Source organism: Sorex araneus, chromosome 2, assembly GCF_027595985.1.
Source record: "Sorex araneus isolate mSorAra2 chromosome 2, mSorAra2.pri, whole genome shotgun sequence".
NCBI lineage: Eukaryota > Metazoa > Chordata > Mammalia > Eulipotyphla > Soricidae > Sorex > Sorex araneus.
In genome coordinates this window covers 4493032-4505829 of record NC_073303.1, presented here as the reverse complement: position 1 = coordinate 4505829, position 12798 = coordinate 4493032, and the positions used below count along the sequence as shown (strand labels likewise).

At 40.9% G+C, this 12798-nt stretch overlaps 1 protein-coding gene across 1 annotated transcript; it reads right to left on the bottom strand.

Annotated features, from left to right (window-relative positions):
• Positions 1-9341: 9341 nt before the first annotated feature.
• Positions 9342-10268, bottom strand: LOC129402484 (olfactory receptor 2J3-like). Its single transcript, XM_055129218.1, has one exon. It carries the CDS (start codon positions 10266-10268, stop codon positions 9342-9344), a length of 927 nt encoding a protein of 308 aa, XP_054985193.1.
• Between the last annotated feature and the right edge of the window lie 2530 nt (positions 10269-12798).

Here is a 12798-nt window from a genome sequence, read left to right as displayed (position 1 = left end):
GCCTAACCTACTCAACTATCTCTTCAGTCATCCCCCCACGATCCCCCCCAAAAAAACTTAATGGTCATTTCACCTAAAACAATACACAAGTTCAATGCAATCTTTATCCAAATTCATTAAATCAGTGTGGACTATAATAGGAAAATGAGTTGTGAATCTGTGTGTTGATATGATGTATAAAAGGTATTACTACGTTTCCTTTAAGGTTAATGTGCCTTTGAAATTTAGTGTAACATACACTAAAATAATTACATTTTAAAAGAACAACTGTAAAGTTGTTGATTCACTACCTGTGCCAGTGGAGCTTATCATCACTTATGATTTGGGAAATGAAAATGGAAATAACACTAAGATCTCATTTCAAGCCAGTGAGAATGGAATATGCAGAAAAGATCTGGAAACAGCCAGTGTAGACAAGGTTGTGGTGAGGAGGGAACCTTTATTCTGCGTGAGTGGGAATGCCTCTGGTTCGACATCTATGGAAAGCATCGTGGAGAGCTCTCAGAAGAGAGCTCCAAACTCCCTAACAATACCACTCCTTGGCATATGCCCCCGAAACACAGAAACATTCTTTTGAAAGGATCTTCGCATCCCTATGCTCATCACAGCCTAGTACAATAGCAAAGGGATGGAAACAGCCAAAATGCCCAACTTCAGATGAATGGATCAAGAAGCTGTGGTATAGACACAATGAAATGCCGTGCCACTATTCACAAAAAGATGAATTCTGCAATGTGCTGTGACACAGATGGAAATTAGAGGATACGGTGCTGAATGAGTCAGAAGGGGCTTAGCACAGGGGTAGGGTGCTTGCCTTGCATGTGGCCGACCCGGGTTTGATTCCTCTGTCCCTCTCGGAGAGCCTGGCAAGCTACTGAGAGTATCCCTCCCGCATGGCAGAGCCTGGCAAGCTACCCATTCAATATGCCAAAACCAGTGACAAGTCTCACAATGGAGACATTACTGGTGCCTGCTCGAGCAAATCGATGAACAACTGGAAGACAGCCCTACAGTGCTACAGTGCTACATGAGACTTAAAGACACACAACAGGGTAGCAACAATGAACCAAAGACACCAGAATGAGAGTATTGACCCCCAGAACTAAGTCTGCAGGGGGCGGGAGGTAGTTGAAAGGAGGGGCCTTTGAGATATTGAGGGAGGGAGGCAGGGACTCTGGTGCTGGGTGTGATGCTAGAATTGTGTATACATGAAACTATCATTTACGGTATTGTAAATCACAGTATTTCAGTTAGTAAAGATTTAAAGCTTTAGAGATAAGTGAAGGAAATAGTGAAGAAAATTTTAATAAAGAAAGAAAAAGAACCAATTACAATACAAGATATTTAATGACATGATATTGAACAAGTTTCTCTCATGTAATATTCTGGTGATTGATATGGACTTTTAGACTTTATCGATCTATTTTCCTACTATATTTCACATTGGACATTTTGTTTGATATTCAAAACAAACTCTCCAATAACCTATCACTTGCCATCTTAGCTTAAATTTTTACATTATTTTATATTGAAAAGTTTATACTTATGCTTGATAATAAAAGTGATTTTTCTGTTGTTGCATTGTGTGTGATATTCAAAGCACAGGATATAATATATACATACATATATCACTCTATCACTGTCATCCCATTGCTCATCAATTTGCTCGAGCAGGCACCAGTAATGTCTCCATTGTGAGATTTGTTGTACTGTTTTTTGGCATATTGAATATGCCACGGATAGCTTGCCAGGCTCTGCCATGATACTCTTACAAGATACTCTTAGTAGCTTGCCAGGCTCTCCACGAGGGGTGGAGGAATTGAACCCAGATCAGCTGCATACAAGGCAAATGCTATATCTGCTGTGGTATTCCTCCAGCCCAGGGTTCTACATAGGATCCCTCATATAATAATTTTCCCAGCACCACAAATGACACCTCCAAGCCTCACTAGGCATGATCCTGGGTGCACATCCAGTGGTAAGCCCTGAGCATCAATGAGTGTGGTGAAAAATAAACTCAAAAAATCAATGAAATAAATTGGTTCAAACTTCTGAAATTATATTCTATATTGCATAGCTAAAGTTTGAACTCAGTGATAGTCTATAGTTAATAAGGTTGGAAAGCTAGTATAGTTAATAAAGTTGAAAGTTTTTTGTTGAATAACTATAACTATTACTATAACTATTACTAATAACTATTACTATAACTATTACTGCAAGACAGTAATTTTGGATTCTCCCTAAGTGCAATATACTCAAACACCATCAAAACATATATTGTGGAAAAACTGCAAGAACATTTCCTTCACTGGCACATAATAGAATAATTAGATATGGAAAATATTAGCTTTTTTAACACTCTCTGTTGTATTCATTAGGCGGTGTTTTCTTTTAATTATTCACAGTGCAGTAAATATTTTGAAGTATCTAATAAAATGTGCAGAACCACTGGTGATAAGAAATGCAACTGTGCAACTAGACTACCTGATAGTCAAAGAATGATACCCTGGGAAATTAGTTGCCAGGAGGAAGCATGGAATCATATTGAGATGCAACTATGGGGACCAGGAGGTAGTACCAAAGGATGAACCAACCAGATTGAATCCCTGGAGTCAAACTTCTCCCAGGAATCGAGATTCAGCTTTGAGTGTCCCCAAGCTGAGGGTCCCAGCACTGTTCACCACATCCTCCCGCCCTAGCGTTAAACTGTTGACCCAATTGTGACCTTTGGTGGAATCCAAACCTCCTGAGCCCCTCTGGGATGTACCCCTCTTCTCCCCAAAAAAACATGCACAAATAAGTACATCTTAAGGTGAGTAGATAGTACAATTAAGTCATGCTCCTAGGGACTTCAGGCATACAGAGATCTATAGCCATAATTTATCAGAGTTCTTAAAAAATCACTTGGGTGATCTCATGGTTATTAGTAGTTATGTGACAACATAATATTATAAAATCAGAGGCAGAAACAACTTTGAATCATAGTGGGTATTCATTATTTTTCAGTGAGTTTCTAGAGCTTTGCCAGTTCAGAGACCCAAATCTTTCCAAATAAGAAAAAAGCCTAATAAGAAAGATTCCTGCAATGTAACACAATATAATTCAGTGATCTTTCCTCTCATGAACACTTTTGCCACTGAACAAGATCATATATTTGAGAAGGAAATTATTAATGGTTGCTCAGAACAGTTGCCAATCCCTGGTGATATCAATATCTCTTTAATGGCTGAAGGATATTTGAAAAGGTAAACTCAACCTGAGGTTGAGTTTAATGAATTTACCTTGATTCTTGAACAATAATCAATACTTTTCTTGTATTTCTCCTCTGAGAGAAAAATATCCTAAAGGTAATCTGGTGCTATAAACTATAACAAAAGTCAATTGAAAACTTTTTAATAGCTCCTTTGGGAGAATCAAAAAATAATTCAATGTGCCAGAATCACAAGAGATATGGAGAAGGAGAATCATAATAGCAGCAAGAATGTTCAACTTTATAATGAGATCTCTAAGGTTATGCTTTTCCCTCTTGTTAATAATTAATGACACAGAAATTGTTTTCATTCATGCCTTTACTTTTAATATTATTTTTTAAAAAATAGATAGGAGCAAGAGTACTGGATCATATGTTTTTTTTTGAGAAGTCTCCATGCTGTTTGTATTCCAATGATAAATCATTTTTACATTCCTACCAAGAGTGAGTGTAGATTCTTTGTCCTCCACAGCCACCAGAATTTGTTATTTCTGGCTTTTTTTATATACTCCTCACTGGTGTAAGGTGATATCTGATTGTCATTTTGGTTCATATTACCATAATACCAATAATAATAAGCATTTATTCCCTGTACCTGGTAGCCAGCACATTGCCTTTGGAGAAGTGTTTATTCAACTTCTCTTGCTATTTTTTAGTTTTGAACTTTAATTTTACAAAGTTGTCAAGATGATTTATTACATTGAATATCCAACACCAATATCAGCACCATTATACCTTCCCAATACCCCTATTTCCAATTTTCCCAGCCACCACCCAAGCATGCCCCAATAGCAGGCCTTAAATAATTTATTTTGTATTGCTTATTGTGAATAATCTGCCAAAAATGATCAAAAATATTTCTTTAAAAGAAAGTATGTGAAGATTATTGTATCTCACCTTGGATCAATGAAGCCCTTGTATAAGATATTACTAACACATTGCTACAGGTTAAGCCTCGCGTGTTAATATTTTCTTAATCAAGATTGTTGCCTTCTACTTTACACCCACTCCACCGGTGCCCATTCTCCACCATCAATGTTCCTAGTATCCCCACCACCACCCCACTCCCTCCCCTCCCTGCCTCTGTGACAGGCACATTCCCTTTTACTCTCTCTCTCTCTCTCATTTTGGGTGTTATGGTTTTCAATGGGCTGGAGCGATAGAGCAGCGAGTAGGGCATTCTCCCTACACACGGCTGACCTGTGTTCGATTTCTCTGTCCCTCTCAGAGAGCCCAGCAAGCTACCGAGAATATCTTGCCCCCACAGCAGAGCTTGGCAAGCTACCCGTGGCGTATTTGATATGCCAAAAACAGTAACAACAAGTCTCACAATGGAGACATTGCTGGTGCCCACTTGAGCAAATCAATGAGCAACGAGATGACAGTGACAGTAACAGTGATGGTTTGCAACACAGGTATTAAGTGGCCATCATGTTTGGTCTACAGTCTACTTTCAGCACACACGTCCCATCCCAAGCAAACCCTCCAAGCATCCTTTACTTGGTGGTCCCTTCTCTATCTCAGTTGCCTTTTTGCCCCCACGTGTGAGGCCGGTTTCCAAGCTGTATAGGAATCCTCCTGGCCCTTGTCTCTACTATCATTTGGTGTTAGTCTCCCCATTATGTTACTTTATATTCTACAAATGAGTGCAGTCATTCTATGTCTGTCCCTCTCCTTCTGACTCATTTCACTTAACATAATACTCTCCATCCACTTATATGCAAATTTTATGATTTCATCTTGTCTAACAGCTGCATAGTATTCCATTGTGCAGATGTACCAAAGTTTCTTTAACCAGTCATCTGTTCTCGAGCACTCAGGTCTATCTTCACTCCCATTCCTTCCCATTCCAGTCATTGCATGACATTCTCAAGGGTGGTACTAAAGAGTTTTGTTGAAATTGTATCACCCTGCCAAAACCCTCTCTTTACGTCGATAATCACTTTCTTGTACAATGGTGAGATCCTGGTGGTGAATCTGTAATACAGCTCGAGGAGGGTCTTGATGTACTGAGTCTGAATGCCTTGTTTGATGGCCACTTCAGTCTCAACAGAATCAAAGGCCTTCTTTAAATCAATGAACATTAGACAGAGTGGCATCTTGAAGTCTCGTGAAAACTCAATGAGCTTGGTCACCGTGTGGATATGGTTGATCGTGATGAATCCTGAAAAAAACCTGCTTGCTTGCATAGTTGTCCTTTTTCGAGTGTTCTGCCAATTTTATTCAGGATGACTCAAGTGAACAACTTGATGATGGGCAACAGGCAGATCTGGCAATAGTTGCCAATGCCATGGTTGTCTCCCTTCTTATACAACAGAATGGTCCAGGTGGTTTTCCAATAGAATGGAAACTTGAATTCAGACAGGTAGCGTGTGAAGAGCCGAGGGAGTGTATTGATGAGTCCTGGCAGCAGATTCTTCAGGTGTTCGGATCTAACCTTGTCTGGATCGGGTGCTGTATGCTTCTTCACCTACGAAATGTCATGTTGGGTTTCGGAAGGGAGAGCGCTGGGAATGACATATCCTTCCTGAGGAATTTAGTATGTGGGCAGGTGGACATGGCTATTTAAGAGATCTGAGTAGAAGTCGTGGATAACCTTTTCCATTGCCCTCTTGGAAGATGTGATAGATCCATCAGGACGTTGGCGGGCAGTCATCTTGGTCTTATAGTTGGCAAAGGACAAGCGGGCATTGTTAATACTTTTCCTGGATTCTGCAGCATCAGCCAACACTGCTGTCCTCTCTTTGATGTCATCCTTTATCTCTTCTCTGCAAAGTGAAGGTTTGATGAGTTAATTTGAGGCTGTGGTCCATTAGGAATGGGTGTCATTCAGAGAGTTCCCTGAAATCTCTTATTGTATCCTGACCTTATACAATGCTTGAATAGCAAGAGAGAGAGAGAGAGAGAGAGAGAGAGAGCTCCTCAAGACCCTTAGGATATTGCCTCCAGCAGAGGTAATGATTAATATAGCAGCCATTCTAGAATCTGGGAAGATTCTAGATCCTTTAACTTAACTCCACTTTGTCTCCTCTATGAATTCTTTCTCATGACTAAGAGAATTTAAACTAAGAATAAGGTCAACTTAATTTCTTACCTCTGCTAAGGCAAAACCTGAGATCCACAGCCCCCTGAACAACAGGTAGGGAGGAACTCTCTCCTGGGCTCCGCAGATCAAGTGGAAGTCACCTGCAGTTTAACAACTATCCCAGTAGGGGATGGCAGGGGGTCACCCAGACTTTGAAAGAGATGGTGCAAGATCTGTCAATCTCCTCTTCTGATTCTGATCTATCTAGAAATTAATCTCCAGCATCAACTACAGTCATATCCCTTTCTAGACAGAAATATTTTAATATGTTCTGAAACTCCCCCACAAGATTCAGATATCAGGTTTTAATTCTTAGACAGAGGTGATGCGGCCTGCCAGGAACTTTGGAACCCTGGCAGGGGCATTGCCCACTCTCCCAGGAACTCCCCTATTGTGTATTCATCAAGTGACCAGGAATCCTGGCTCTCTCTCACCGCCCACATTCAGTGGTCTCGTGCCACTCCCCCAACCAGGATGGCTGATGCCAAGGGCAGATGAAGGAGGAAACGAGGGCCGGGCTGGTTGGTGATCAGTTGCTGTTTATTCCTTCTCCCCGAGAACCTGTTCCAGTCTCACTAAGCTCCCCATTCTAAGTCTCACACTGCCCCTCATTCCCATCTCCTCCTGTTCCCCTTGCTAGTCTCTCCACACTCCACTCGTGCCTTAGTCTCTATCTAGTCTCTCACCAACCCCCAGCATCAGGGATAGCCACCACACACCTAGGTCTAGTAGCACCATCAACATATCAAAGCCCTTCCTGGTCACCTGCAGCCAGGGTATCAGGCTCAGGGACAACTTGACACTTAGAGGTTTTTCTCCTTTCCTTCATCCAACAACTTAATTAGCATCTTAATTAACTGCTTAATTCTACTTCTTAAGATCAGTTATTTTGTATGGACACAGTAAGAGATACATTAAGCTTGTAGGGTGGCTCTCCTGGGGCCATCTCGCTATAGATTTCAGACTACAGTGATCAGGCCAGATTCATCTTTCCTAACCCTAGCCGGATCCTAATCTAGTTGTTACTTTTTGGATCATGACAGAATTTGTCCATGACCATGCTCTTAACTTAGAGTTAAGTATTATGGCACTTTGGCCTGGCCCATTTCGATGCCAGGGTAGCTCACAGCTTGCCATGGGTCCATCCAGTCCCTCATCAGGACATTGCTTTTGAGGTGCTAGGAACTAAGGGCAACTGAGGCGTCAATTGAGAGAACAGATGCCCAGAATTGAATATTATTCAAAGTCAATTAACTCCCAAGTTCCAAACGCATAGCATTAACTGTCTTCCTGTGTCTATACAAAAAGGATATTGCTCTGAATTAACCATGCAAAGGACATAAGAAGAGAAAAGCAATGTTTACAAGTTAACAGAGCCTGATTAGGAGATAAAGGTGATTGACCAGTTGGGGAAGCAGAGCACAAAGAATGAGTTTACAAATAAACACAGAGGAATGGAGCACTGTGATGGGAGTAACCAATAAACCTAAGCTCCCTGTGGCAAGGCTGAAGGGACAAACCAATGTTATCCCACACCCGTTTTCAGTGGCCTCCTGGGAGCACGGTGGTGTCTCTGTGAAGGGAAGAGTTGCTCTATTCCACCACTGGCAGCAGCAGACAGCACTCTGGTTTCCAAAAGCAAAATGACCATATGATCCAACAATTGCACCCATAGGCACCCATCCAAGAACAGAAATGCATAATTAAAAAGTTATATGAACTTAAGTTCAATTTAGTAGTGCTTACAGCAGACAAGGTCAAAAACAACCCAAGTTCCCAACAACAGACGAGTGAATAAAGAAGTTGTGCTATAGCACAAGGAAATGCTGTTCAACAATAAGAAAAGATGAAATCAGAGCCCTGGAGATAAATCCGAAAGCTAGAGTAGCTAGAGTACATATGTGCATAGGGGAGACTGAGTCCAGCCTAGCTCCATATTGACCCCCGGTACCACACCAATAGTAAGTAGCCCCTGAGCACTGAAGATATGGTCACCCACCAAAATATGAATGGGAGAAAAGACAAGACCTTTTCTTTTGCCACAACATTGATATAACTGGATGGAGTTGTACTCAGTGAAATAAACCCAAAGAAGAAATACAAATACCAGATGATAAACAAGGCAACAGGCAATGGTCAACTGTAACAATCACTCTGACCTCAGAACTGAAGTTATAATCGCAGGTGTGAGGATGAAAAGGAGAGAATCAATGAATTATGGAGATGCACTTGGCTGATGGCCATGGTTGGGTGTAGGAACACCGTACTCCTGAATCATATAACCATCTACAATCTTGTAAACCAATGCTACCTTAGTAAAATTTAAATAGACAACATGGACTTAAAAATCTTTACTATGGGGGTGGGGGTAGTTGAGATATACTGAGAATATTGATGTGGAGAAGCGGCACTAGTGGAGAGATGGGTACTCAATCCTTCTATGACTGAAACGTAGCACGAAAGTTTGTAAGTCTGTAACTATACCTCATCGTGATTAATTTAAAATTTTTTAAATAAAAATAAAAGAAATCTAATATATAAAAAATAAACATTAGAAAAAATAAAGGCAAAGCCAAAAAATCTTTATTATGTATTTAAATAAACCAAAGACAGAAGATAAATTTTGTGATGATTTTGTCCAAAAATCACATTGCTTTAGTTTCATACTAAAAATAACTTTTTTCCAAATAGCCAGTCTTTTATCACATTTGCAATAAATTCCATGCCTCATTGAATTAAGAGACACTTTGTTTTATTAGATATGTGACAATAAAAACATTGAATATTGATGTTCAATTTTGCTTTTACATGTATAATTTTGCTATCAAAGAGTGGCAGATATTTAGGCAGATAGTGTTCACTTGTATGTTACCAAAACTCAGAGGCCTTGTAACACTTCTCATTCACTTCTGACAGAATGAATGAATGAGTGATTGAAAATGGTAAAATGGATGAAACATTGATGGAATGACATCTACTATGCTGGTCGTGTCACCATATATAGGATTACTCCCTGCCCATCAGTCTCTTCACTGCCCCCCTTACATCTTTGTTCCTGAGGCTGTAGATGAGAGGGTTGAGGCTGGGTGTGATGACCGTGTAAAAGAGGGCAATGAACTTATCTTGATCCCGTGTCTTTTCTGAGGATGGCTGGAAATAGATACACATGGCTGGGATGAAGAAGAGGGACACGACTACAATATGGGACCCACATGTCCCAAAGACTTTCTGAAGGCCACTGGTGGACTGCATTCTCATTACGGCCCGCGCAATGGCACCGTAGGAGCTGAGGATGAGAAGGAGAGGGACCACCACAAAAACTGAGGTCATGACTTTGAGAGTCAGCTCATTCGCACGAGTGTCAGCACACGACAGCCGCAGCAGTGCTGGGATTTCACAGAAGAAGTGGTCCACCTGACGACGCCCACACAGGGGAAGCAGGAAGGTGAAGGAAGAATGAAGTGCGGAGTTGATCAGGCCACTTAGCCAAGAAGCCGTAGCCAACAACTGGCAAAAACGAGGGTTCATGATCACATTGTAGTGCAGGGGTCTGCATACAGCTGCGTAGCGGTCGAAGGACATCACCACCAGCAGCATACACTCGGTGGATCCCAGGGCAAGGAAAAAGTAAACTTGAGTCATGCAACCCGCGTGAGAGATGGTCTTCTCTGAGCCTGAGAGGTTAACCAGCAGCTGAGGAACAGAGCTGGTGGTGTAGCAGAGATCCAGGAAAGAGAGGTTTGAGAGGAAGAAGTACATGGGGGTGTGGAGGTGGGAGTCCAGGTAGGACAAGGTAATGATGAACACGTTCCCGATCAGTGTCATCAAGTAGAACAACAAGATGACCACGAAGAGAACCACTTCCAGATGAGGCCACTTGGAAAAACCCAAGAGAACAAAGTAGCCTTCAGAACTCGCATTGATGTGTTCCATTGTCCTTCATTTCTTATTGCCTGAGGGAAAAAGCACATTTGCTCAAATCAGGTAAGGAAATGAGTGACATGGGGACACGGGAAAAGAGACATGGGCTGCTCGTGTGGAAAACAGCTTAGGCATTGCTAGGAACCATGGGCCCAGCGAGATAATGCCAAGGGCCTGAGCACACGCCTGCAGGACCTGGGCTCCCAAGTCTAATCACAAGCACAGCAGGTGCCCTCAGTACCTCCCGGGTGGCCCTGTGGCCCCCAGCAACTCTGGGACTGAGCAGCACTGCAGTGTTGGGTTGGAGTACTGAGCATCAGACCTCACAGTCAGGCCTGTTATCATCAGGAGTGGTCCCATAGACCCCCTGAACATTTGTTGAAGTTCACCACATACACCCAAAAAAAGAGAAATGATATTATTAAAAATGGAAAGAAATAAAAATCCCCATATTCTTAGCAACATGTAAACAAATATAGATTTTTAAAAATTTATGAGGAGGACCAGCCTGTACTCAATGGGCTGGAGAACATGCTTTGCACAGATGATGCCAGCGTTGGAGTTCTACTTACTTGTGGTCTCCCTGATAGTTCTGGGAGGTACCCCAGGACACAGAGTTGGGAATGTCCCCCACGCACTGCTGGTGTGAGTCCAAATCCAAAACCAAATTAGAATATACTTTAAATGGTAAAGAGAAAGCTATTTCGGTAGGTAGAATCCTAATAAATGTCATAGAAGAATTGGTGATGTTAGAAAAACCGAAATAATCCAGAACCATCTTCAGGTTCCAATTATGGTTCATATGCTCAGGTTCATGATGGTAATGATGAACAAATAAAAACAAATACCAATACTAATAAATGAAAACATGCAACCTGGAGCCCCATAGTCAGTTATGCTCCATTTTCCTCCTTGCTCTCTTCCTTCCTTCGTTGGCCAATGAATTGTTTTTATATTCTGGAGCCACACCCATTGGTGTTCAGAATTACTCCGGCCCGTGATCAGGGATCATTCTTGGCAGGACTTGGGGGACCATAGGTGGTACAGGGGATTTGAATCCAGATCAACTGCGTGCAAGGCAAGCACCTTACCCCTGGACTATATATGAAAATGATCTATGATCAGCGAATTCATATCTTCTTATCCTTAAAAATTCTTCTTCTCAAATTCAGTTATATTCCTTAATTTAATTCTAAGTATTCTGCCAGCATCTCTTTGGTCTTTTTTTAACAGATCTCAGATTTTCAACTTTGTACAGAACAGGAATTATTGATATGTAGGTCTGTCTGTATTTGTCTTGTTTCATATTTCTACTTGTGTTTATCTTTTCATTGAGAAATAAGTAGTGAGATGAGATAAATAGGAACAAATAGAAACATTTCTTTCTACCAGATTGCCCAATTTAGGCTCATTATACTTTTCTTTTTATAAACACTTTGAAATCTTATTTAAAGACCAAATTAATGTTAAAGAATTTAAAATTAGATTATTTATATATAAATGACTTATTAAAATTTTATAAAACCCATATTAAATAATTAAAGATATCAATTATTATTGATATTCTGAGAATAATTTATATTTTGTACATTTGCTTTTATTCTCTAACATAGAAGACTTCTGAGTACTTATTAGAGGGCAGTGTAATATTTAGTGAGTCAGGCTAAGTGAATATTGTTTTCAGTCATTAACAACTTAAAAGTGTATGTTATATGTCATTCAGAATTGTAATTCTTCAGTGATTCCTACTTGCAGTGGGTTTTTAATATCACAAGAAAAATGAGTACTACAGCTGTGATGTACTTGTTTAACAAGGCATAATAATCCCCCCATTTAAATATCCCTTCTTATTTTTGAGTGCCTGGCTTCATTTACCTTTATCACATCATATTTGCTTCCCTCATCCTGGGCCTCTTAATAATTCATTCTCTGAAAGGGAGACTTTGGGAGAACATATTAGAATTAAAAATTGGTTGACCCAACATTATAGAACTGATTCAGACCTTAAAATTGATCATAACTCACTAATTATTATACTTCTCTAGACTTCTTACTAAAACTCAGAAATCATGCAGTACTTTGGCTTTAAAATAATATTAAAGCAAAGCTCCCGGAAGAGAGCAACACAGAACATTCTGACCCTGCGCCAGGCTGTCTTCACTGGGGCATTCGGAGCTTGGCGGATTGAGTTTCCCTCCCCATCCCAAGTAGCACTCTGGCAGCCCAAAACCTCCAGAACCCAACCGCAGCCATGTTCAATCTCCACACACGCGGATGAGCCTCACCTACGGGGAAACCTGCAGAAAAACCCAGGTATGTGGGACTTGTGACTGAGATCTCCAAGCCAGCTCAGAACAGAACTGGGCCTCCTCTTCCCAGATCCCCAGTTTTCCAGGAGCTTGGCAGTCACACCCACAAATTGCCCCTGGCACCATATAATCTCATCAACGGTCAAGACCCAGAGAATATGAAATAAAGCTCCCGGAATAAAACTCACACTCTAGCCTACTGATGTACCAAAAGTAGTGCATATTTGTTCGGT

Bases quoted from the DNA above. Each gene is read 5' to 3' on its own strand.
- LOC129402484 (XM_055129218.1), bottom strand. From the start codon at position 10,268: ATGGAACACATCAATGCGAGTTCTGAAGGCTACTTTGTTCTCTTGGGT.